Source organism: Triticum aestivum, chromosome 7D (genome assembly GCF_018294505.1).
Source record: "Triticum aestivum cultivar Chinese Spring chromosome 7D, IWGSC CS RefSeq v2.1, whole genome shotgun sequence".
NCBI classification, from domain to species: domain Eukaryota; kingdom Viridiplantae; phylum Streptophyta; class Magnoliopsida; order Poales; family Poaceae; genus Triticum; species Triticum aestivum.
In genome coordinates, this window is record NC_057814.1 from 207,496,694 (window position 1) to 207,523,522 (window position 26,829).

Here is a 26,829-nt window from a genome sequence, read left to right on the forward strand (position 1 = left end):
TATTTTAGTTGTTGTTGATTACGTTACTAAGTGGGTAGACGCTATTCCAACTAGTAGTGCTGATCAGAACACCTCTATTAAGATGCTTAAAGAAGTTATTTTTCCGAGTTTTGGAGTCCCTAGATATTTAATGACTGATGGTGGTTCACATTTTATTCATGGTGCTTTCCGTAAAATGCTTGCTAAGTATGATGTTAATCATAGAATTGCATCTCCATATCACTCACAGTCTAGTGGTCAAGTAGAACTTAGTAATAGAGAGCTCAAATTAATTTTACAAAAGACTGTTAATAGATCTAGAAAGAATTGGTCCAAGAAACATGATGATGCATTATGGGCTTATAGAACTGCATATAAAAATCATATGGGTATGTCTCCATATAAAATGGTTTATGGAAAAGCATGCCACTTACCTCTCGAACTAGAACATAAGGCATATTGGGCCATTAAAGAGCTCAATTATGATTTCAAACTTGCCGGTGAGAAGAGGCTATTTGACATTAGCTCACTTGATGAATGGAGAACCCAAGCCTATGAGAATGCCAAACTGTTTAAAGAAAAAGTTAAAAGATGGCATGACAAAAGGATACAAAAGCGTGAGTTTAATGTAGGTGATTATGTGTTGCTATTCAACTCTCGTTTAAGATTTTTTGCAGGAAAACTTCTCTCCAAATGGGAAGGTCCTTACGTTACCGAGGAGGTCTATCATTCCGGTGCCATAAAAATCAACAACTTTGAAAGCACAAATCCGAAGGTGGTGAACGGTCAAAGAATCAAACATTATATCGCAGGTAATCCTATAAATGTTGAAACTAATGTTATTGAAACCGTAACCCCGGATGAATACATAAGGGACACTTTCCAGAACGTTTCACACTCCGAAAAGGAATATGTATGTGGTACGGTAAGTAAACCGACTCCAAAACAGTTCTAATGGCAATTTTTCTCCGTTTTGGAATATTTAAGAAAATAGGAAAATAAGAAGTAGTCTGAAAGGGACACGAGGCAGCCACGAGGGTGGAGGGCGCGCCCTACCCCCTGGGCGCGCCCCCTGCCTCGTGGGCACCTCGTGTGCCCTATGGACTCCGTTTTCTTGCACGATACTTCTTTTGGTCGGTAAAAATTCATTATAAAATCTCCCGAAGGTTTTGACAACTGTAGCACGCAAATATCCTCTGTTTTTGTTTCGAGCTGTTTTTCTGACAGATCTAGATCACCATGACGTCTCCAAGTGCCCCCAAGGACAAGTTCTTCGAGAAGGATATCAATCCCTACCTCGCGGAGGTGCTGCAACACCCTCAAACCATTGAGATGCGTGATGGGTTGCTGCACATCCGCGATGTCGAGGGACCAAGGAGGACCGGAAGCGTGGAGACAAGACTCGAAGCAATGGAGCAACAAGTTTTCAAGTGCCAAGGGATGGTGGAACGCGGACTCAACGCCAACCACATGGTGATCGCGGAGTTCACCAACAACCACAAGCTAGATGCCAAGAACATTGGGGAGACCATCTTCAAGCTTCACGAGAAAATCGAGCGCGTCCAAGCCCAGATCTATGACCTGCAAAACCAAAACTGTGAGTATGAATATAGATTCAAGAGGATGAGTTTGGCTGCAGATTTGAGGATTCCAGAGACTCAATCATCCTTCTATGATGGTGAGCCTATGCCTTGGAAGATGGATGACAAACCTACATCATCAACAACTCCATCATCACCACCCCCGAGGAAAGAGACATAATCACATTGGTATGGGCACTCCCCTTGGCAACTGCCAAGCTTGGGGGAGGTGCCCCGGTATCATATCACCATCACACTCCTATGTTTACCGTTTTTCTTAGTTCGATCCCTTTAGTAATATCTTGACCTAGTAGAATAAAGTTTTAGTATGATCTAGTTTTGAGTTTTGCTTTATGATCCCTCTATGTAATCGAGTATGTGAGCTATATATAATAAAGATTAGTGTTGAGTCAAGGGCTTGATTATCTTGCTATGATCGTGAGGGAATTAAAAAGAAAAGAGAAAGAATAAAAAGAAGTAAAGAGATCATATTGATCTTATGGAGAGTAATGACTTCACATATAAAGAGTATGATGAATAAAAGTTGTTGAGAGTTGACAAACATAGTTTTGGTCACCGTTGCAATTAATAGGAAGTAATAAAGAAAGAGAGGTTCTCACATATAAATATACTATCTTGGACATCTTTTATGATTGTGAGCACTCATTAAAATATGACATGTTAAAGAGTTGATGTTGGACAAGGAAGACAACGTAATGGGTTATGTTTTCTTATACCCGAAATAAAGTATATTGTCATGGATCATCCAACATGTTGAGCTTGCCTTTCTCCCTCATGCTAGCCAAATTCTTTGCACCAAGTAGAGATACTACTTGTGCTTCCAAATATCCTTAAACCCGGTTTTGTCATGAGAGTCCACCATATCTACCTATGGATTGAGTAAGATCCTTCAAGTAAGTTGTCATGTTGCATGCAATAAAAATTTCTCTCTAAATACGTATGATTTATTAGTGTGGAGAAAATAAGCTTTATACGATCTTGTGATGTGGAAGCAATAAAAGCGACGGACTGCAAAATAAAGGTCCATATCACAAGTGGCAATATAAAGTGACGTTCTTTTGCATTAAGATTTCATGCATCCAACCATAAAAGCACATGACAACCTCTGCTTCCCTCTGCGAAGGGCCTATCTTTTACTTTTGTCCTATACCTTATGCAAGAGTCATGGTGATCTTCACCTTTCCTTTTTACATTGTATCCTTTGGCAAGCACCTTGTGTTGGAAAGATCCTAATATATATATCCAATTGGATGTAAGTTAGCATGAATTATTATTGTTGACATTACCCTTGAGGTAAAAGGTTGGGAGGCAACACTATAAGCCCCTATCTTTCTCTGTGTCCGATTAAAACTCCATACCCATAAGTATTGCCTGAGTGTTAGCAATTCTGACAGACTAAATGATAGTTGAGTATGTGGACTTGCTGAAAAGCTCTTATATTGACTCTTTCCGATGTTATGATAAATTGCAATTGCTTCAATGACCGAGATTATAGTTTGTTGGTTCTCAATGAAGTTTCTGATTCATACTTGACATTGTGAATAGATTATTACTTGAGCATAAGAAATCATATGACAATATCCATATATGTTGCTGTTATAAGTATGATCATGATGCCCTCATGTCCGTATTTTATTTTATCGACACCTCTATCTCTAAACATGTGGACATATTTTTTGTTATCGGCTTCCGCCTGAGGACAAGCGAGGTCTAAGCTTGGGGGAGTTGATACGTCCATTTTGCATCATGCTTTTATATCGATGTTTATTGCATTATGGGTTGTTATTACACGTTACGTCACAATACTTATGCCTTTTCTCTCTTATTTTACAAGGTTTACATGAAGAGGGAGAATGCCGGCAGTTGGAATTCTGGGCTGGAAAAGGAGCAAATATTAAAGACCTATTCTGCACAACTCCAAAAGTCCTGAAACTTCACGGAAATTATTTTTTGAATTAATAAAAAATACTGAGCGAAGAAAGTACCAGAGGGGGGCCACCCACCATCCATGAGGGTGGGGGCGCGCGCCCTGCCTCGTGGGCCCCCTGGCAGGCCTCCGGTGCCCATCTTCTGCTATATGAAGTCATTTACCCTGGAAAAAAATCATAAGCAAGCTTTCGGGAAGAAACTCCGTCGCCATGAGGCGGAACCAATCTAGGGCTCCGGCGAAGCTGTTCTGCCGGGGAAACTTCCCTCCGGGAGGGGGAAATCATCGCCATCGTCATCACCAACGATCCTCTCATCGGGGAGGGGGGGTCAATCTCCATCAACATCTTCACCAGCACCATCTCCTCTAAAACCCTAGTTCATCTCTTGTATCCAATCTTTGTCCCAAAGCCTCAGATTGGTACCTATGGGTTGCTAGTAGTGTTGATTACTCCTTGTAGTTGATGCTAGTTGGTTTATTTGGTGGAAGATCATATGTTCAGATCCTTCAATCTTTGATAGCATTTTACTTCATATAAGAGTTTGTCCAGGCTTGTCCTTTGCTACAAAAAGGACTGGGCCATCTTGCTGCACCTTATTTACTTTCATTACTTGTTACCCGTTACAAATTACCTTATCACAAAACTATCTGTTACCTATAATTTCAGTGCTTGCAGAGAATACCTTATTGAAAACCGCTTGTCATTTCCTTCTGCTCCTCGTTGGGTTCGACACTCTTATTTATCGAAAGGACTACGATAGATCCCCTACACTTGTGGGTCATCACTAACAAACTTCATAAACTTAAAAACTACTGGGGGAGATTGGGGGAATGATCCAATGAGTTGGCTGATCCCGCTTGCTCCAATGTTCACATGTCGGGCCGCCCGATTCATTTTGATCGGACCAACCAAGTGAAGGCGCAGAGGAGATGAGAAACTTCCCGTAATGAGACGAGAAACTTCCCAAAACGCTATCTCCTCGCTCGACCTTATCCACTCGTTTGATCCGTCTTCCTCGTCTCTTCTTTTTCCCAATTCTCTCCCTACTCCGGCAACATACAGGGCAACGCTCTCTCCTTTTCCTCCTTCGTGCTTCCATAGAGAACTGACACCACGAAGATGCTGCTAGCAACAAGTAGCAAGCACCAGATGCAACAAAGGTCTTGTTGCATGATCCATGGAGTGTGTATGAATAAACTGATGATGCCCCTGTCACCTACGGAACCTCATCGGCCAGGTCCATGGAGTGCCTGCTTCAAGGTGCATGCGTTGTAGGCCAGGCCCCGGACGCTATAGGCTTGTGTCGCTCATCGCTGATTTGTGGACGAAATCCACGGCCTAATGCTACAATTGCTTTAGACGGAATTTTTGCAGCAAAGGTCTTGTTGCAGGAATGCAGAGAAGAGGTCGAAGATGTTGTAATTTTTGCAAAAGATCTTGTTGCAGGAATATAGCAAAGAGATGGTTTTTATGCAATAAAGGTCTTGTTGCAGGAATAGAGAGAAGAGTTTTTTTTGCAACAAAGGTTTTGTTGTAGGAATAAAGAGAAGAGGATTTTTTGCAACAAAGTTCTTGTTGTAGGCATGTAGATGTAGAGAAGAGGCCTCAGATGTTGCAATTTTTGCAACAAAAGTCTTGTTTCTGAAATACAAAGAAAAGGTCAAAGATACTTTTGTAACAAAGATTTTGTTGCAATGGAGTTTTCCAACAAAGGTATTGTTATAGAAAAATAGAGAAGAGGAAGACCCGATCTTTTAAAAAGATCAGCCGGCGGATGCATAGCATGCCCCAAACCCAAATTCTATGGCGGCTCCTAGGGATCAACCGGATGATTTCCTAGAGAAATCATCCGCCTAGCCAGTCGTTGATTTGCGAGAGCATAATTTAATTAGAGCCGCACGATCCCATGGACCACGGCAGGATCAGACCATCGATCACTCCGTCCTAACATGTTCAATTACAACCACTAGGAATGCTTGCTATCTTGCACTAGCCATGCAACAGTCGCGTCGCTGGTCAGCTCACAGTAAAAACGACGACAAGCTCGCCACTACACAACGGCCACGGCTGCAGCGCTGGCGAGCTTAGGGTTGCAGCACCGGGTTGCAGTAATGACGCTGTTGCGAGCCCGCGACCATCCCCATGAAGCACCGGTCATGCTCCGGCAGCCCGGCGATGCTCCATCGTAACACCGACAGCGCTCCGGGATGCTCCATTGCAACACCGCTGATGCTCCGGCGGCCCGGCGATGCTCCATTGTAACACTGGCAGCGCTCCGGGATGCTCCATTGCACACCGATGATGCTCTGGCGGCCCGAGGATGCTCCATAGCAACACCGGCGATGCTCCATAGCAACACCGGCGATGCTCCATAGCAACACTGGCGATGCTCTGGGATACGCCATAGCAACACTAACGATGCCTTGAAGCTCCGCTGCCGCGCGCGCAACACCATGCGTGTTGTGTTGTCAGCTTCCGCCGCCGGCGAGATACGTGGTCGCAGCACCTCCCATGGCAGCGGCCGGCGGTGCTTCATTGCAACCCTCGTCGGAGCTTCAACAACCTCCGGCGCTTCACTGCAGCCCCGACGGCGCTTCATTGCTGTTCTGACGCCTGCACGCGGTTTCCACTCCAGCATCTAGTGAATGTTAACAAGAATTTTCTTTAGATAACAACATCAGTGGCTATAATTTGAATATCTGAAATGTGTAGATGTGAAAGGTGTGTTCAACTCATTGTTGAACTTCTATTAAAAAAACTCAGTCTGAAACTAGAGTGGAAACTATTTTGCTTCCAGAGAGAAGTAATAACTCTAGAGTAAGAAATCAAGGTTGCAAGAACAGAACTCCTACTTAAAATGAGGACTCCTTTTGTTCAGCCAATACTTCTTAGTCTGAATTCCAAAATTGGATGCACTTTTGACACGATATCAAAGAAAACACAACAGGCATGTAAACCCAAGAAGCATTTCTAGGCACTGATGATGCAAGTATAAGTATAGGCCACTAACCTCAGAATTCAAGGAACCAAGATTGATGTCAGAAGCAATGGCACGCCGCTGCCATGTATCCCTGGAAGTCTGCATCTCTTGCATCTCTAGCCTGACCTGCTCCAGCATGTCCTGCATCCTAGTCCATTGCTCCGATTCTGGTATCACTTGCTTCATTATCTTCCCCACAATCTCCTTGCAGCCGCAGCAGCTTCCAGAGCGCACCAACTTGCAGTCTTGAGCCACAATCTGCAAGGAGAAAGATTTTAGCAGGACATAATTTAACTTTAACTCAAATTTTCTTTCAGTGCGCGTGCTCAAAGCATGCTTGTAATGTAACATATTTGGGTCATAAAAAGGAATACTGTGGTGCTCCATAGCAGCACCTCAACGGCCGCCGACTACCTGTTGCCGGAGATGCTCGCCGGAGCATCTCTCCCTCCCTCCCTCCCTCTCTCTCTCTCTCTCTCTTGAAAGTCTGAATGTTTCTGAAACTACTGAAACTTCTGAAGAAAACTAACACCTACAAAATGGCTGCCGTGCCAGTGTTATTGTGCGCAACTGAAATACCCAACAGCGCGACCACCGAGCGGCGGTGCTCCATCGCAGCACCGGCTACCCCTGTCGAAGCTCCACCGCGGCATCCCATGTCGTCGGCGAAGCTTCACTGCAACATAGGGCGGCATCGACGGGGGCTGCGATGAAGCACGCGATGGCGACGACGGATACTACGACACAGCACGGCGGTGTACGGAGATGCTGCAACACAGCAAGTGGTGGTGACGGTGGACCTTGCAGTGGCGCCTTATCTTGCAGTATCATCGCGTCTTACAGCCACAGTAGGTCGGGCCTTGCAGTCCCGTAGCGGAGAGTGAATGGAGAGTAGGAAAGGGGAATCGAAGGAAGAAGACAGAGAGAGGATAAGGTGGACGGGGCGGTGAGTGGATCCCATGTTAAATGCGTCACGCGAGAGACACGCCAGGGAGAGACGAGCGCCACACGATCCAGCTGGATCGGATGACTCGCGGAGCGGTTGATACCAGGGAGAAATCGGTCGGTTTAAAACAGCGGAAACACTAACGCCCACACGTGTGGGCGTTTGCATCTCGCCCACACGCGTGGATCCATGTCTGTTTGTGGTTGCACGAATCTTGCATGTTTGTGGTGCCACATAGGACTGGGTTGGTGTCTGGGCATTCATCCGGTCGCCCACTGATAACCCACAAGTATAGGGGATCGCAACAGTTTTCGAGGGTAGAGTATTCAACCCAAATTTATTGATTTGACACAAGGGGAGCCAAAGAATATTCTCAAGTATTAGCAGTTGAGTTGTCAATTCAACCACACCTGGATAACTTAGTATCTGCAGCAAAGTATTTAGTAGCAAAGTAATATGGAAGTAACGGTAACGGTAGCAAAAGTAATATTTTTGGGTTTTGTAGTGATTGTAACAGTAGCAACGGAAAAGTAAATAAGCGAAGAACAATATGTGAAAAGCTCGTAGGCATTGGATCGGTGATGAAGAATTATGCCGGATGTGGTTCATCATGTAACAGTCATAACATAGGGTGACACAGAACTAGCTCCAATTCATCAATGTAATGTACGCATGTATTCCGAATATAGTCATACGTACTTATGGAAAAGAACTTGCATGACATCTTTTGTCCTACCCTCCCGTGGCAGCGGGGTCCTAATGGAAACTAAGGGATATTAAGGCCTCCTTTAATAGAGTATCGGACCAAAGCATTAACACATAGTGAATACATGGACTCCTCAAACTATGGTCATCACCGGGAGTGGTCCCGATTATTGTCACTTCGGGGTTGCCGGATCATAACACATAGTAGGTGACTATAGACTTGCAAGATAGGATCAAGAACTCACATATATTCATGAAAACATAATAGGTTCAGATCTGAAATCATGGCACTCGGGCCCTAGTGACAAGCATTAAGCATAGCAAAGTCATAGCAACATCAATCTCAGAACATAGTGGATACTAGGGATCAAACACTAACAAAACTAACTCGATTACATGATAAATCTCATCCAACCCATCACCGTCCAGCAAGCCTACGATGGAATTACTCACGCACGGCGGTGAGCATCATGAAATTGGTGATGGAGGATGGTTGATGATGACGATGGCGACGGATTCCCCTCTCCGGAGCCCCGAACGGACTCCAGATCAGCCCTCCCGAGAGGTTTTAGGGCTTGGCGGCGGCTCCGTATCGTAAAACGCGATGAATCCTTCTCTCTGATTTTTTTCTCCCCGAACACGAATATATGGAGTTGGAGTTGAGGTCGCTGGAGCGTCAGGGGGCCCACGAGGCAGGGGGCGCGCCCAGGGGGGCAGGCGCCTCCCACCCTCGTGGACAGGGTGTGGGCCCCCTGACGTGGATTCTTCTTCCAGTATTTTTAATATTTTCCAAAAATATGTTCCGTGGAGTTTCGGGTCATTCCGAGAACTTTTTTTTCTGCACATAAATAACACCATGGAAAGTCTGCTGAAAACAGCGTCAGTCCGGGTTAGTTCCATTCAAATCATGCAAGTTAGAGTCCAAAACAAGGACAGAAGTGTTTGGAAAAGTAGATACGACGGAGACGTATCAACTCCCCCAAGCTTAAACCTTTGCTTGTCCTCAAGCAATTCAGTTGATAAACTGAAAGTGATAAAGAAAAACTTTTACAAACTCTGTTTGCTCTTGTTGTTGTAAATATGTAAAGCCAGCATTCAAGTTTTCAGCAAAGATTATGACTAACCACATATACAATAACTCTTAGGTCTCATGTTTACTCATATCAATGGCATAATCAACTAGCGAGCAATAATAATAAATCTCGGATGACAACACTTTCTCAAAACAATCATCATATGATATAACAAGATGGTATCTCGCTAGCCCTTTCTGAGACCGCAAAACATAAATGCAGAGCACCTTTAAAGATCAAGGACTGACTAGACACTGTAATTCATGGTATAAGAGATCCAGTCATAGTCATACCCAATATAAATTAATAGTAATGAATGCAAATGACAGCAGCGCTCTCCAGCTAGTGCTTTTAATAAGAGGGTGATGACTCAACATAAAAGTAAATAGATAGGACCTTCGCAGAGGGAAGCAGGGATTTGTAGAGGTGCCAAAGCTCGATTTTAAAGCAGAGATAAATAATATTTTTGAGCGGCATACTTTCATTGTCAACATAACAACCGAGAGATGGCGATATCTTCCATGCTACACACATTATAGGCGGTTCCCAAACAGAATGGTAAAGTTTATACTCCCCCCTCCACCAACAAGCATCAATCCATGGCTTGCTCGAAACAACGAGTGCCTCCAACTAGCAACAGTCCTAGGGGGAGTTTTGTTTGCAATTATTTTGATTTAGTTTGCATAAAGCATGGGACTGGGCATCCCGGTGACCAGCCATTTTCTCGTGAGTGAGGAGCGGGGTCCACTCCTCTTGAGAATAACCCGCCTAGCATGGAAGATACAGACAACCCTAGTTGATACATGAGCTATTCGAGCATACAAAACAGAATGTTTATTTGAAGGTTTAGAGTTTGGCACATACAAATTTACTTGGAACGGCAGGTAGATACCGCATATAGGAAGGTATAGTGGAATCATATGGAATAACTTTGGGGTTTAAGGGGTTGGATGCACAAGCAGTATTCCCGCTTAGTACAAGTGAAGGCTAGAAAAAGACTGGGAAGCGACCAACTAGAGAGCGACAACAGTCATGAACATGCATTAAAATTAATAAACATTGAGTGCAAGCATGAGTAGGATATGATCCACCATGAACATAAATATCGTGAAGGCTATGTTGATTTGTTTCAACTACATGTGTGAACATGTGCCAAGTCGAGTCACTTAAATCATTCAAAGGAGGATACCACCCCATCATACCACATCACAACAATTTTAATAGCATGTTGGCACGCAAGGTAAACCATTATAACTCATAGCTAATCAAGCATGGCATAAGCAATGATCTCTAATTGTCATTGCAAACATGTTTATTCATAATAGGCTGGATCAGGAACGATGAACTAATCATATTTACAAAAACAAGAGAGGTCGAGTTCATACCAGCTTCTCTCATCTCAGTCAGTCCATCATATATCATCATAATTGCCTTTCACTTGCACGACCGAACGATGTGAAAATAATAAAAGTGCACGTGCATTGGACTAAGCTGGAATCCGCGAGCATTCAATAAACAGGAGAAGACAAGGCAATATGGACTCTTGGTTAAATCAACAATAATGCATATAAGAGCCACTTTAAAAATTTAATTATGGTCTTCTCCTATCGACCCCCAAAGAAAAGAAATAAAACTATTTACACGGGAAAGCTCCCAACAAGCAAAAGAAGAACGGGAAATCTTTTTGGGTTTTCTTTTTAATTATTACTACTACAACAAGAAAGTAAACTAGCTAAAAGCTACACTAATTTTTTGGTTTTTTCTTAAGGTTTATTAAACACACAAGAAGAAAGCAAGGAAAAGGAAAATAAACTAGCATGCATATTACAGTGAAAGAGTATGAGCACCGACAACTAGCAATGAGTGTGTGAACATAAATGTAATGTCGGTGAGAAATACGTACTCCCCCAAGCTTAGGCTTTTGGCCTAAGTTGGTTTATTGCCACGGCTGGCCTGGCGGATATCCATAATTGTAGTCGGGGTCGTACTGAGATGAAGAAGACTCTGATTGCCACTGGTTGGCAATCATCTCTGGATCCCACTGGTAATTAGACTGTCGTGGAGGTTCAAATTGTGGTTCCGGCTCCGGCTCTATGGCTGATGTAGGGTTCCGGTAGGCGTGAATGGCCGCCAGCGGAACGAGATACGGACCTGCAGACAAATCAAACAAGGAAGGAGCAGGCAAGGTAATAGTCTCAGGGTGATGTTTATCAAAGAACAATTTGTATTTAAGCGCCCCTTCCCTATTCTTAACAATAAAGTCATGTGCTACCATACTCTTATAATCTAAATAAGCAGTGGGCAGCAATTTTTCTTCTTTTTCATAGTGCCTAATAGGTATGTTATAGTGTGCAGCAAGGCGTGAAGCATAAATACCTCCAAAGATGGGGCCCTTTGTACGGTTCAGACTTAACGTTTGGAAATAATACCGCCCATACTAACAGTGTTATCACAGAATAAACCATGGAACAGAATAATAATATCAGGAACACTAAGGTTTCCACAGTTTCCGCGACCAATTAAGCAACGACTAGCAAATATGGCAAAGTAGCGTAAGACAGGAAAATGTATGCTAGTGATTCTTGCATCGGAAACCTTCCTAGTTTCCCCTACAGTAATAGTGTCAATAAACCCATCCACATCTTTACGATGTGGTTCATCTAAACTACCCTCAAAAGGTATTTTGCAAACCTTGCAAAATTCATCTAGTGATATCTTCTTAACCACATCATATAAATGAAACTCTACTGAAGGAGGTGATTCCTTAGGGTAATAGTAGAAGTTTTGCACAAAAGTATTGGTGAGTAAGAGATACTGTTCACGTTGGTCGCGGAGGAAGTCGGTGAGGCCTGCATTCTCAACCAATTCATAGAAATCATCATAAATCCCGGCTGCTCTCAAGAAATCATTGGAAGGCCATTCACACGGCCGGACCTCCGCGGTGCGAGGCAAATTATATTTGGGCCTCTGTGCTTCTTCACTTTGCTTTTCCTTCGAGCTTCGGCTCGATGAGCCCCTCAAAAATCTCTTCATTATTTTCTGAAAAATTCTGAAATTTTTAGTAACTTCAAATAAAAGTGAACCAAGCTCAACAAAATTGATAGCAACTACTCCTACAAGTGCCTAGAGACTATATCAAGCATTATAACTACTTGGAACCATATAAATTTGACATGCAAGCTCAAGAACATGGTCACCTAGGCAGCACAAATTTGCAATGAATAAAGCACTAGAACAAAAACTAATTGGACCAATGGAGGAGTCACATACCAAGGAACAATCTCCCCAAGCAGTTTTGTGAGAGGTGCTTTGAGCAAGGAGATCGAAAATCGCAGCAAAATGAGCTAGAACTCGTGCTTGAGCTGGATGGTGATTTTTTGGGAGGAAGAAGAAGTGTGTGGGTGCAGGAATAAGTGGAGGGGAGCCACCGTGGGCCCACGAGGCAGGGGGCGCGCCCTGTAGGGGTGGGCGCGCCCTGGACCCTCGTGGGTAGGTGCTTGCTCCCCCTGCTGTGTTCTCAGTGCCAGATATTCTCAAATATTCCAGAAAAAATCATATTCCATTTTCAGGGCATTTGGAGAACTTTTATTTTTGGGGTATTTTTATATTGCACGGATAATTCAGAAAACAGATAGGAAAATACTATTTTTACTTTATTTCAACTAAATAACAGAAAATAGAGAGAGGGTATAAAAGGTTGTGCCTTCTAGTTTCATCCATCTCATGCTCATCGAAAGGAATCCACTAACAAGGTTGATCAAGTCTTGTTAACAAACTCATTCCGAATAACATGGAACCGGAGAAATTTTGAATAACACTATGTTACCTCAACGGGGATATGCACATCCCCTATAATAAGAATATCATATTTCTTCTTGACAGTAGGAAGAGGAAATTCAAAACCTCCAAAAATAATCGATGGAATTTTTCCAATAGAATTGATACTATGAACTTGAGGTTGTTTCCTCGGAAAGTGTACCGTATGCTCATTACCATTAACATGAAAAGTGACATTGGCTTTGTTGCAATCAATAACAGCCCCTGCAGTATTCAAAAAAGGTCTTCCAAGAATAATAGACATATTATCGTCCTCGGGAATGTCAAGAATAACAAAGTTCGTTAAAATGGTAACGTTTGCAACTACAACAGGCACATCCTCACAAATACCGACAGGTATAGCAGTTGATTTATCAGCCATTTGCAAAGATATTTCAGTAGGTGTCAACTTATTCAAATCAAGTCTACGATATAAAGAGAGAGGCATAACACTAACACCGGCTCTAAGATCACATAAAGCAGTTTTAACATAGTTTCTTTAATGGAGCATGGTATAGTTGGTACTCCTGGATCTCCAAGTTTCTTAGGTATTCCACCCTTAAAAGTATAATTAGCAAGCATGGTGGAAATTTCAGCTTCCGGTATCTTTCTTTTATTTGTAACAATATCTTTCATGTACTTAGCATAAGGATTCATTTTGAGCATATCAGTTAATCGCATACGCAAAAAGATAGGTCTAATCATTTCAGCAAAGCGCTCAAAATCCTCATCATCCTTTTTCTTGGATGGTTTGGGAGGAAAAGGCATGGGTTTCTGAACCCATGGTTCTCTTTCTTTACCGTGCTTCCTAGCAACAAAGTCTTTCTTATCATAACGTTGACTCTCTGATTGTGGGTTATCAAGATCAACAGCAGGTTCAATTTCTACATCATTATCATTGCTAGGTTGAGCATCATCATGAACATCATCATTAACATTATCGCTAGGTTCATGTTCATTACCTGATTGTGTTTCAGCATCAGAAATAGAAATATCATTTGGATTCTCAGGTGGTTCAGCAATAGGTTCACTAGAAGCATGCAAAGTCCTATCATTTTTCTTTTTCTTCCTTTTAGAAGGACCAGGTGCATCTAAATTATTTCTCTAAGAATCCTGCTCAATTCTCTTAGGATGGCCTTCAGGATACAAAGGTTCCTGAGTCATTTTACCAGTTCTAGTAGCCACTCTAACAGCATAATCATTATTCTTACTATTTAATTCATTGAGATCATTTTGAGCTTTAAGTACTTGTTCTACTTGAGTGGTGACCATAGAAGCATGTTTACTAATGAGTTTAAGTTCACCTTTAACTCTAGACATATAATCACACAAGTGTTCAATCATATAAGCATTTTGTTTTAATTGTCTACCAAAATAATCATTAAAATCTTCTTGCTTAACCATAAAGTTATCAAACTCATCCAAACATTGACTAGCAAACTTAGTAGGAGGGATTTCAGCTTTATCATATCTATAGAGAGAATTTACCTTTACTACCTGTGTCGGGTTATCAAGACCATGTGTTTCTTCAATAGGTGATGGATTAAGATCATATGTTTCTTCAACAGGCGGTAAATTAAGACCATGTATTTCTTCAATAGGAGGTAAGTTCTTAACATCTTCAGCTTTAATACCTTTTTCTTTCATAGATTTCTTTGCCTCTTGCATATCTTCAGGACTGAGAAATAGAACACCTCTCTTCTTCGAAGTTGGTTTAGGAATAGGCTCAGGAGTTGGCTCAGGAAGTGTCCAATTATTTTCATTGGTCAACATATTATTCACTAGAATTTCAGCTTCATCCGGTGTTCTTTCCCTGAAAACAGAACCAGCACAACTATCCAGGTAATCTATGGAAGCATCGGTTAGTCCATTATAAAAGATATCAAGTATTTCATTTTTCTTAAGAGGATGATCGGGCAATGCATTAAGTAATTGGAGAAGCCTCCCCCAAGCTTGTGGGAGACTCTCTTCTTCAATTTGCACAAAATTATATATATCCCTTAAAGCAGCTTGTTTCTTATGAGCAGGGAAATATTTAGCAGAGAAGTAATAAATCATATCCTAGGGACTACGCACACAACCAGGATCAAGAGAATTAAACCATATCTTAGCATCACCCTTTAATGAGAACGGAAATATTTTAAGGATATAAAGGTAGCGAGATTTCTCATCATTAGTGAACAGGGTGGCTATATCATTTAATTTAGTAAGATGTGCCACAACAGTTTCAGATTCATAGCCATAAAAAGGATCAGATTCAACCAAAGTAATTATATCAGGATCAACAGAGAATTCATAATCCTTATCAGTAACACAGATAGGTGAAGTAGCAAAAGCAGGGTCAGGTTTCATTCTAGCGGTAAGAGATTGTTGCTTCCATTTAGCTAATAATTTCTTAAGATCACTTCTATCATTGCAAGCAAGGATAGCTCTAGCAGATTCTTCATCCAAAACATAACCCTCAGGCACAACAGGCAATTCATATTTATTAGGGGGAGAGTCTTCATCATCACTATCTTCAATATTATCAGTTTCAATAATTTCATTCTCTCTAGCCCTAGCAAGTTGTTCATCAAGAAATTCACCAAGTGGCACAGTAGTATCAAGCATAGAAGTAGTTTCATCATAAGTATCATGCATAGCAGAAGTGGAATCATCAATAACATGCGACATATCAGAATGAATAGCAGAAGCAGGTTTAGGTGTCGCAAGCCTACTCAAAACAGAAGGTGAATCAAGTGGAGAGCTAGATGGCAGTTCCTTACCTCCCCTCGTAGTTGAGGGATAAATTTTTGTTTTCTCGTCTTTCAAGTTCTTCATAGTGAACAGCAGATATAAATCCCAAGTGACTCAAAGAATAGAGCTATGCTCCCCGGCAACGGTGCCAGAAAATAGTCTTGATAACCCACAAGTATAGGGGATCGCAACAGTTTTCGAGGGTAGAGTATTCAACCCAAATTTATTGATTCGACACAAGGGGAGCCAAAGAATATTCTCAAGTATTAGCAGTTGAGTTGTCAATTCAACCACACCTGAATAACATAGTATCTGCAGCAAAGTATTTAGTAGCAAAGTAATATGGAAGTAACGGTAATGGTAGCAAAAGTAATATTTTTGGGTTTTGTAGTGATTGTAACAGTAGCAACCGAAAAGTAAATAAGCGAAGAACAATATGTGAAAAGCTCGTAGGCATGGGATCGGTGATGGAGAATTATGCCGGATGTGGTTCATCATGTAACAGTCATAACATAGGGTGACACGGAACTAGCTCCAATTCATCAATGTAATGTAGGCATGTATTCCGAATATAGTCATACGTTCTTATGGAAAAGAACTTGCATGACATCTTTTGTCCTACCCTCCCGTGGCAGAGGGGTCCTAATGGAAACTAAGGGATATTAAGGCCTCATTTTAATAGAGTACCGGAGCAAAGCATTAACACATAGTGAATACATGGACTCCTCAAACTATGGTCATCACCGGGAGTGGTCCCGATTATTGTCACTTCGGGGTTGCTGGATCATAACACATAGTAGGTGACTATAGACTTGCAAGATAGGATCAAGAACTCACATATATTCATGAAAACATAATAGGTTCAGATCTGAAATCATGGCACTCGGGCCCTAGTGACAAGCATTAAGCATAGCAAAGTCATAGCAACATCAATCTCAAAACATAATGGATACTAGGGATCAAACCCTAACAAAACTAACTCGATTACATGATAAATCTCATCCAACCCATCACCGTCCAGCAAGCCTACGATGGAATTACTCACGCATGGCGGTGAGCATCATGAAATTGGTGATGGAGGATGGTTGATGATGACGATGGCGACGGATTCCCCTCTCCGGAGCCCCGAACGGACTCCAGATCAGCCCTCCCGAGAGGTTTTAGGGCTTGGCGGCGGCTCCGTATCGTAAAACGCGATGAATCCTTCTCTCTGTTTTTTTTCTCCTCGAACACAAATATATGGAGTTGGAGTTGAGGTCGGTGGAGCGTCAGGGGGCCCATGAGGCAGGGGGCGCGCCCCCACCCTCGTGGACAGGGTGTGGGCCCCCTGACGTGGATTCTTCTTCCAGTATTTTTAATATTTTCCAAAAATATGTTCCATGGAGTTTCGGGTCATTCCGAGAACTTTTGTTTCTGCACATAAATAACACCATGGAAAGTCTGCTGAAAACAGCGTCAGTCCGGGTTAGTTCCATTCAAATCATGCAAGTTAGAGTCCAAAACAAGGGCAAAAGTGTTTGAAAAAGTAGATATGACGGAGACGTATCACCCACACGTCCGTTTTCATCACACGGAGGGACCGGTGTATGGGCGTTTAGCAGTTCGCCCACACATCAATTTTCACTCACGCACGAGGGCTGATGTGTGGGCATTTATCAGTTCGCCCACACGCTCGTCTGCTCTCCCACACCCAAAGCTGCCAGTTGCCATGTGTTTTTGCAAGGTACATGGCAACTGCCCTAGTGTGCTTGTAACCAGATGGCAACTCTCTCTTTTATCCGAACATATTAGTTGCCATGTGTTTTGCAGGGTACATGGCAACTGCCCTAGTGTGCTTGTAAGCAGATGGCAACTCTCTCTTTACCCGAACATGTTATTTTGCCATGTCTCTTTGTGGCACTACACGACAACTGCCTAGTGTTAGTAGGTGGCAACTCTTAAACTTTTCAAATCATGACAACTGTAGTAAACAGACCATACATGGCGACTTCCTAGTGTTAGTAGATGGCAGCCCCTGAAGTTTTCAAATCATGGCAACTATAGTAAACCAAACCATACATGGCAACAATTGCGGCTGTCCAAAAATGGCATCTGGCACTTGACCTGAGATGGCAACTGCAGTTGAGCAACCATGGCAACTGTAGTTGTCCGACATGGCACTGTAGTTAAGCAACATGGCAACTACAGTTAAACGAACATGAAAGAGGGTTCGGACCATGGCAACTGCGGGGCGCGTGGTGACTGTCACGCGGGGCGTGCGGGACCATGAGGTAGGAGGCCTGACGTATGGGAGTGTGGGCGTTATCTATTTTACCCACACGTAGGCATATGAGAGGGACCGCGAGAAAAAAAAAAGGCATGTGGTCATTACTTATTTTGCCCACACGTAGACGTGTGAGCTGATCCTCTTAAACACCACACAAAATGTATGGGCAGACCCTCTAGATGGCACACGCGTGGCAGTTATCATCGTCCTAAAACAAACCTTTTCCAAATTCTATAGCAATCGGCTATTTGCCCCCCTTCCAGACCTACCCTCAGCCGTCGGATACCAATCAAATGGTTAAGCTTCAGAGCTCTCCATTTTTCGTGGTACAAAAACTCCCCTCCGCGGCCGAACTCAAAACGGAATGGCACCGCCGCCTCGCCTCCTCCCTCTCCTCCTCGGTCGCCTCCTCGTCTCCGGCGACCTCCTCCGCAACACCGCCCACCTCCGCCGCATCGTGCCCCTCCTCCCTTCCCACCCCCACCTCGCCGCCTCCCTCTCCAGCCTCTACTTCCCGCTCTTCCCCTCCTCATGCATCTTCCTCCACAACCTGCTCATCCGAGCCTCCGCAACCTCCCCGTCTCCTCGCATCGCCTTCGCCGCCTTCTCCTCCATTCTCCGCTCTGGCGATGCTCCCGACCGATTCACCTTCCCTTCCCTCCTCAAGTCGGCGTCCAGGCTCGCCTCTTTCCCGCGCACGGGCGCGCAGGTGCACGCGCAGGCCGTCCGGCGCGGCTTCTTGATCGACGTCTTTGTCGTCAATGCGCTCCTCGCGATGTACGCCGCCTTCCGGGACACGGCATCCATGCGGGAGGTGTTCGATTCGTGCGCAGGGGTCACCGACGTGGTGTCTTGGAACACGGTGCTCGGTGGCTATGTGAAGTGCGGGGACATCAGGAACGCCCAGATGGTGTTCGAGGAAATGCCACAGAGGAATGGGGTGTCCTGGAGCGCGATGGTTGGGGCATACGCCGGTTCTGGCGAGTTGGATGTGGCCAGGGAAATGTTCGATGAGATGCCGGCCATTGGGAGGAACATTGTGACATGGAACTCGATGATAACAGGATTCGCGCGGCATGGGCTACTGCCACTGGCTAGGAAGATGTTCGATGAGATGCCGGTACGGAATCTGGTATCGTGGAACACAATGATCCGGGGGTATGCAGTGAACGGTGAGATGGATGGTGCACGGAAGCTGTTTGATGTGATGCCGGAGAAAGACGTGGTTTCCTGGACGTGCATGATTTCTGGGTATGCACAGGCTGGACGCTACGCAGAAACCCTTGAGCTGTTTAGGGAAATGCAGAGCGAGAGCAGTGCCCGTCCTAATGAGGTGACCATGGTGAGCGTGCTTTCAGCATGTGCACATTTAACAGCTCTGGAAGAAGGGAGGTGGGCTCACACTTACATTGACAAGCACAAGATGGTGCTCGACAATGAGTTCAATCTCGGTGCTGCCCTCATTGACATGTATGCCAAGTGTGGGAAAACCGACATGGCTGTCAAAATCTTCTACTCGTTGGACCAGAAGAATGTCTCCGCCTGGAATGCACTCATCACTGGGTTGGCAGTGAATGGTGATGTTCAGGATTGCATCGGTGTGTTTGAGCAGATGAAGAGGTCAGGAGAGAAACCGAATGACATAACGTTCGTTGGTGTGCTGACTGCTTGTGCCCACAGCGGGCTGGTGGATGAGGGTCGACGGTGCTTTCAGAGCATGTCATCTACTTGCAGAGTGCAGCCAGAGGCAAAGCATTATGGCTGCATGGTTGACATGTTAGGCCGAGCAGGGCTTCTTGAAGAGGCAGAGGAGCTGATAAGGACCATGTCGATGGCCCCAGATGTCATGGTTTTGGGAGCACTACTAGGTGCCTGTCGAATGCACAAGAGATTTGATGTGGCTGAAAGAGTCCAGAGTGAAATTATTGGTCTCAACACACGGCAGGCTGGCTGCCATGTCTTGATATCAGACGTTTATGCTGCTGCTGGCAAATGGGGAGAGGCTTTAGATGCAAGGCGTGTTCTTCAGAAGTGCACAATCAGGAAATTGCCAGGATCATCCAGCTCGATGCGATAGGTTTGAATTTATTGCAAAAGCCTAAGCCATCGCATATAGGGCTGCATTCTCTAGCATTAAATGGTGTCCTTTCTATTGGTATTGGGATTAGACCATTATAAATTTCTGTTAAAAGTGTTCAGCTGCCCTGTGTGCTTCATATCTGAATTTGAGATGAAACAGACCACATGCTTGTCCCTTCTTGCTGATAACCGTTTCTCTGTTTTGGAGTATTGGTCATCCGTAATTCTTGTAGAATAGGAATTGAACTTACCAAATTTCACTGATGGGATTCGCTTCTCAAAATTTGGTTGTATCATCTTCGCAATCTGTACAATAACATTTCCAAATTTCAGCTGGTGTTAATGTGACTATGATCTGGTTCTTTTCGATTCTGCTGAATTCTAAGCAAAAAAGAGTGAGTAACCCTGGCTGACGCCAGAAGAAATAGTAAGGCTGCAAACACAAATGTCATGTACTCCCTCCGTTCCTAAATATAAGTCTTTTTAGAGATTTCAATATTGACTACATACGGATGTATATAGACATAGTTTAGAGTGTTGATTACTCCTTTTTTTTCGTATGTAGTCCATATTGAAATCTCCAAAAAGACTTATATTTAGGAACGGAGGAAGTATCTTTTTTGCTATGGTTAGTTGGAGGATCATGCCAAGACGTCTTAGTAATAATATACGCAAGCACATATATATACTCATGTGGAAGTCTGAGGGAAAACATTGATTTTTTTCCTAAAAATATGATTCTATAACTACTTTGAGGGGAGATGGACTTTGGAATACTGGCCACGAAATATATTTGAGAGAATACAGGACGTATTCATTCAGAATTGTACTTTCCAACTGAGAAATCCCTGCAACGTTCAACAGCATGTAGCCGTATTCTTTTAACTGTATAAACTGCAGATTCTTCTTGTATTTCTTCTAGCAGAACTCCCATTCTTCTAGCGGTATATCTAGGACTACAAATTTTCCGAGAATATTTAGGACTAATGCCAACAGACGCCATCTTAAAATGATTTCAACCTTCTCAAGGAATACAAGGCATCAATAGAAGTATGATAAAAGTGTGAGGCGTTGTCGTTTTAAGGTACTGCGAGTTATACAGTACTAAACTGGTTTTTCATTGTTCAGATCTTCAGAGTCAAAGTGGAGTCTGTCAAATAAGGGCACATGGAGCCAGTGCTGAACACCGCCAAGAGCTATATCAAAAAAGGAGTCAAAGTGGAGTCCTCCCTGTCAGCAGAAACAACAACAGGAATTGGCATATTCATTCAACTTGAAAAAGAACAGCGACAGCAAGGCAATTCAATTATTCATTCAGGCTCCCCCTTCCAGGCTACCAGCCTAGGGAGTGCATTTTTAGAAGAGCAAGTTTTCTCTTTGATGTTCACCAAAACATATCAGTGACCTGGTGAACCCGCATTTACCAGTTGCTTCCTTTGATGTTCAGGCTCGTTTCTCAGATTGTAACGATGACTCAAAAGTTGGCGTGTAGCTCAATTGATCACTCATGGAGCTAGGGATTCTTAAAATAAAGCTCAGGCGCCACCAAACATGGCTTTAGATGCAAGGCATGTTCTTCAGAAGTGCGCAATCAGGAAATTGCCGGGGTTATCCAGCTCGATGTGGGTTTGAATTTATGGGGTTTGAATTTAAATGGTGTGCTTGGATCATTAGAATTCAACTGCTCTGTGCTTCGTATCTGAATTTGACATTTTCAGTTGATTTTTAATGTGAAAATTAGAGGCTGCAAGCACAAATGTCAAGTCTTTACAGATTGAGTATCTTTTATGCTGAGGATCACGCCAAGACGTCCGAGGAATATACGCACATACTCAAAGCTGAAAGAGTTATTTGTAATCATTCAAGAACAAGTCAGCACCAAACTCGAGAAAAACTTCACCGAGAAATACAGGAATTCGCAATAAAAAGCCAAGAAGGCCAGCAGAAAGCAAAAAGAGCAAACAAGGCGATTAACTCGGAAGGTACTAAAGACGATATATATAAGCAACGATTACGGTACGCAGTTCCGGGGACTCCACAGACCACTCCCCTAGCCCCATTAGGGCAGGCTAGGCACAGTAAACCACAAAAGACAAACCGACCACGCGACAGTAACCCAAAAGATAAACTAGCTCTAGGACTCGGATAGCAAGCAAATGCACACGCCTAGTCGACCTCCTCCATCTTGCTCTCGCCGGCGTCCTCCTCCAACGGCGGCATGTCCGTGTCAGCCTCAGCAGCCTCCTCGTCCTCGTCGATGCTCAGGCCCAGCTTGAGCATGCGGTGGATCCTGGTGCCGAAGGTGTTGGGGTCGTCAAGGCTGAAGCCCGAGGTGAGCAGGGAGGTCTCGAACAGCAGCATCACCAGGTCCTTGACAGACTTGTCGTTCTTGTCCACGTCGGCGCGCTTGCGCAGCTCCTCCATGATGGCGTTCTCTGGGTTGATCTCCATCGTCTTCTTGCTCGACATGTAGCCGCCCATGCTCGTGTCCCTCAGGGCCTGGGCCTTCATGATCCTCTCCATGTTGGCGGTCCAGCCGTACTCGCCGGTGACGAGGCAGCACGGTGAGTCGACGACGCGGTCAGAGACGATCACCTTCTCAACCCTGTCGCCCAGCACCTCCTTGATCACCTTGCAGAGCCCCTCGAACTTCTCCTTGAGCTCCTCCTTCCTCTTCTTCTCTTCCTCGCTGTCATCAAGCTTCAGGCCCTCCTTGGTGGCGGAGACCAGCTTCTTTCCCTCAAACTCCTTGAGCTGGCCAATGGAGTACTCATCAATGGCGTCAACCATGTACAGCACCTCATAGCCCTTCTTCTTCAGCTTCTCAAGGAAGGGAGAGTTCTCCACGGCCTTCTTGCTCTCACCGGTGATGTAGTAGATGTCACTCTGGCCCTCCTTCATCCTCGTCACATAGTCCTTGAGGCTGGTAAGCTCATCGCCGCTCTTGGTGGAGTGGTACCTCAGGAGCTCAGCAAGCTTGGTCCTGTTGGTGGAGTCCTCGTGGACGCCGAGCTTGAGGTTCTTGGAGAAAGCCTCATAGAACTTGTTGTAGTCCTCCTTGTTCTCAGCAATCTCAAAGAAGAGCTCGATGCACTTCTTCACAAGGTTCTTCCTGATGACCTTGAGGATCTTGTTCTGCTGGAGTGTCTCACGAGAGATGTTGAGGGGGAGATCCTCAGAGTCAACAATGCCCTTGACGAAGCTCAGCCACTCTGGGATCAGCTCCTCACAGTTGTCCATGATGAAGACACGGCGCACATAGAGCTTGATGTTGTTGAGCTTCTTCCTGGTGTCAAAGAGGTCAAAGGGGGCCCTCTTGGGAACGAAGAGGACGGCCTTGAACTCAAGCTGACCCTCCACCGAGAAGTGCTTGACGGCAAGGTGCTCCTCCCAGTCGTTTGTCAGGCTCTTGTAGAAGGCAGCATACTCCTCCTTGGTGATCTCCTCAGGCTTCCTCATCCAGATGGGCTTCTGCTTGTTGATCAGGTTCCACTCGTGAGAAACCTCCTTGATCTTCTTCTTTTTCTTCTCCTTTTCTTCCTTCTCTTCATCAATTTCCTCAACCTTGCCCTCCTCAGTATCCTTCTTCTCATCCTCATCTTCATCATCAGAAATTTCCTTCTCAGTGGTCTTCTCCGTCCAGAGAGAGATGGGGTAGCTGATGAACTCAGAGTGCTTCTTCACCAGATCCTTAAGGCGACGCTCCTCAAGGTACTCCAACTGCAGAGAACAATAGTTAAATTGTCAGGGACAAGTCACATGCCTTAATTATCAATACCCGTTAGCATCAATGGAAGGCAGAACTGCAACATCCCAAAAACATAGCACTATGATTTTGAATGTCCCAAAGTAAAAACACAAAATAGCACATGAATTGAGGTCAGTCCACATGGTCCAAGCCACTTGGCACAAATGCAGTACCAACAGCTTGGTCCAATTTAGGATGGACAATCTAGGATGGCACTCACTATACTGGTCCAATTTTATGCAATGACAACAGTAATGACTCATATTTTGCAGGATTCGTGCCAACAATTATACTAACTGAATCTATAACAATGGAAAACAATTAAATTCAACTACAACAGACATGCCAAAAACTAGCACTATGATCAGCATACAACTCAAGTTTCACCAGCACTGAATTACTATACAGAACCCTCCAAAACTGAGCATCATTAATCAACAAGAACAGGTATTCTCTCCGTCTAGGTGTGTAAGTCAGCTTACGAAAACCAAATAATCCCAAAACACTTAGGCGCGGTGCATTAACTTCTATCTCGTTTCTTGTTTCTTGACATATCAACCAATAAGAGATGAGGGGTGTGCAAGCTTTTAATGACTTGAGACTACCAAACACAATATGCAGTGGTTAGTTCATTGCATGCAATGCTATTAATATTAAGGTCTCTCGTTTTACCCTCCTCCTTGGTCACGGTGCACAACCTAAGATGGCTTGCTCACCTAGACGGAGGGAGTACACCCTTCCATTTACAACCTCAGAGCATAGAAACAAAAGCAAGACATGAACAGCATTTCAATCTAACAGTAACCTACCAAGTGTACCCAGAACATATTAAAATGTGAACAGAACAGGTAGCATGAGCAAGTAAATAATGGCGAGACTTCTGAGTTTTGCCATACCTGATCATCCTTGAGGTAGAGGGTGATCTTAGTACCCCTTCCAAGGGGCTCTCCAGTAGTATCACGTGTCACAGTGAAGGAACCACCAGCCTGGGACTCCCACACATACTGCTCGTCGTCGTTGTGCTTGCTGGTCACAACGACTCTCTCAGCAACAAGGTAAGCAGAGTAGAAACCGACACCAAACTGACCAATCATGGACACATCAGCACCAGCAGCCAGTGCCTCCATGAAATCCTTGGTGCCAGACCTTGCAATGGTACCAAGGTTGTTCACGAGGTCTGACTTTGTCATACCAATACCACTGTCGATAAGAGTGAGTGTGTTCGTGGCCTTGTCAGGGATAATATGGATAAACAGCTCTGGCTGAGCATCCAGCTTGCTCTTGTCAGTCAGGCTCTCAAACCTGATCTTATCCAACGCCTGCACAACAAAGCGCCCAAATACGCAATTCAGTGCGAGTCTCACAGATTAAACCAGTATATAATGCAAACATAAATCAAAGTTCTGACTAATAATGCATTACAGTAGAATCAGCCTGTATTTTTTATTTAACATAGATGTAGATGACATATGCAATAACCTAGCAACCATGCCTTTATTTTGTATTTAACATAGATGTAGATGACATATGCAATAACCTAGCAACCATCCAAATCTAGTTTGAATCAGAAAAGTTATGCCACCAGCCATGCAAAGCTACTTTAGGAATTCGAATTTAAACACAGATCCAACAAAATTAGCACACATGCAATCTAGTCATGGGATTGTTTTTACATTTTATAAAGCCTATCTGCCTATAGGAAAATTTATAATTCAAGTGAGCGTTTCCTAATCCCAAGCTTTTATAATAGTCCAATGATCTCTACTCATTAAGATCTGCACGTGCGACAGTACAGAGAATAAACAAAGGTATATTCAAGTGAGCGTTTCCTAAGCTTTTCTAACAGTCCAATTAGCTCTAATCAGGAGATCTGCACGTGCGACAGTACATACAGAGATTAAACAATTGTATAACTACGTTCTACTCACTAGCGCATACAGGAAATTTTACGATGCAAGTAATGATGCTTCCTGGCTTTTAAAACAGTCAATTAGCTCTAATCATGGAGATTCTCAGGTGCGACAGGACAGAGAACAAACAAATGTGTAGCGACGTCCTAATCGCACAAACCGCAGATTCGTCGATGGGTTTGAAATCCCATGCACTAACATGCGCGAACCGACAAACGCACCGATCTACTGAACATCGGTACGGCAAAGGGGCCCTATCGCGCACGGATCTAAACAGAGCCGCGAGTCACAGCATTACAGGGGAGCGCGGGGGAGGGAGCTTACATCGGAGGCGTTGGAGATGAGCTCGCGGAGGAAGATCTCCTTGTTGGAGTAGAAGGTGTTGATGATGAGCGAGAGCAGCTGGTTGATCTCGGCCTGGAAGGCGAAGGTCTCGGTCTCCGAAGCCATGGCGCCGCCGGCACCTGAAGCTCCTGGAAAACGCGCGCTCGACGAGGGCTGGGGGGAGAGGAGATGGCTAGGGTTAGGGCTTTGGAGCGGGGGGTTCTCGGGTTCTGGGACGCGAGGATGGAGGGGGCCGGGCGCCGGGGGGAGGATTATATAGTCGGAGGAGGGGTTCTCGAACGTTCTGCCAGGTGCGGGAAGGGGGGACAACGGGGGGGGTTGGGGGCTCGGGACGACGGGTCGTTGGGCCCGGCGAGTTGGGATGGTGTGGCCCGCATGTCAGTTGGCTGGGTTTAGGCGCCTTGCGGTTTTGGTTTTTTTATTGTGCTCCTACGATAGTACGCTGGAACGTTCCGGAGATCGGAGGGACCGAGGGAGTGAGTTTAATAAAGGACCCCAGAGACCAATTATAGCTGGCAAAAAAAAAGGACTCCGTGCTTGGAACTTTTTTTTTGCGGTTCCATATTTAGCACATCGAGCAATACCATAGAGCGTAATTATAGCTGCACACGGTAAAGAAGATTTTTTTTTTGAAATTCGGTAAAGAAGATTTTCTCGGTGTTTTTGCATGGTGTTGGCTTTGTGTTTTTTCCTCTTCGTGTGAATAACAACTGATTA

The 26,829-nt window shown here is 44.3% G+C and overlaps 3 protein-coding genes across 4 annotated transcripts; 1 reads left to right on the forward strand and 2 right to left on the reverse strand.

Annotated features, from left to right (window-relative positions):
- Window positions 1-5,256: 5,256 nt before the first annotated feature.
- Window positions 5,257-7,516, reverse strand: LOC123169090 (uncharacterized). 2 transcript variants are annotated; one of them, XM_044586936.1, is made up of 3 exons: window positions 7,289-7,516; window positions 6,519-6,746; window positions 5,258-6,146 (listed from the first exon to the last, which is right to left on the reverse strand). In XM_044586936.1, the coding sequence occupies exons 2-3, from the start codon at window positions 6,672-6,674 to the stop codon at window positions 5,559-5,561; spliced, it is 744 nt and encodes a 247-aa protein (XP_044442871.1). In that variant the 5' UTR covers window positions 6,675-6,746; window positions 7,289-7,516; the 3' UTR covers window positions 5,258-5,558. The 2 variants fall into 2 exon arrangements, with proteins under 2 accessions (XP_044442870.1, XP_044442871.1); XM_044586935.1 differs by having other exon boundaries at window positions 5,257-6,146; window positions 6,519-7,413.
- Window positions 7,517-18,351: 10,835 nt separating this feature from the next.
- On the forward strand, window positions 18,352-21,929 carry LOC123164244 (pentatricopeptide repeat-containing protein At4g18840). Its single transcript, XM_044581656.1, has 2 exons — window positions 18,352-20,107; window positions 21,238-21,929. Exon 1 carries the CDS (start codon window positions 18,395-18,397, stop codon window positions 20,105-20,107), a length of 1,713 nt encoding a protein of 570 aa, XP_044437591.1. The 5' UTR covers window positions 18,352-18,394; the 3' UTR covers window positions 21,238-21,929.
- Window positions 21,930-22,079: 150 nt separating this feature from the next.
- Window positions 22,080-26,370, reverse strand: LOC100125696 (heat shock protein 81-1). The gene is made up of 3 exons (XM_044581655.1): window positions 26,092-26,370; window positions 24,754-25,176; window positions 22,080-23,829 (listed from the first exon to the last, which is right to left on the reverse strand). Exons 1-3 carry the CDS (start codon window positions 26,215-26,217, stop codon window positions 22,276-22,278), a joined length of 2,103 nt encoding a protein of 700 aa, XP_044437590.1. The 5' UTR covers window positions 26,218-26,370; the 3' UTR covers window positions 22,080-22,275.
- Window positions 26,371-26,829: the final 459 nt, after the last annotated feature.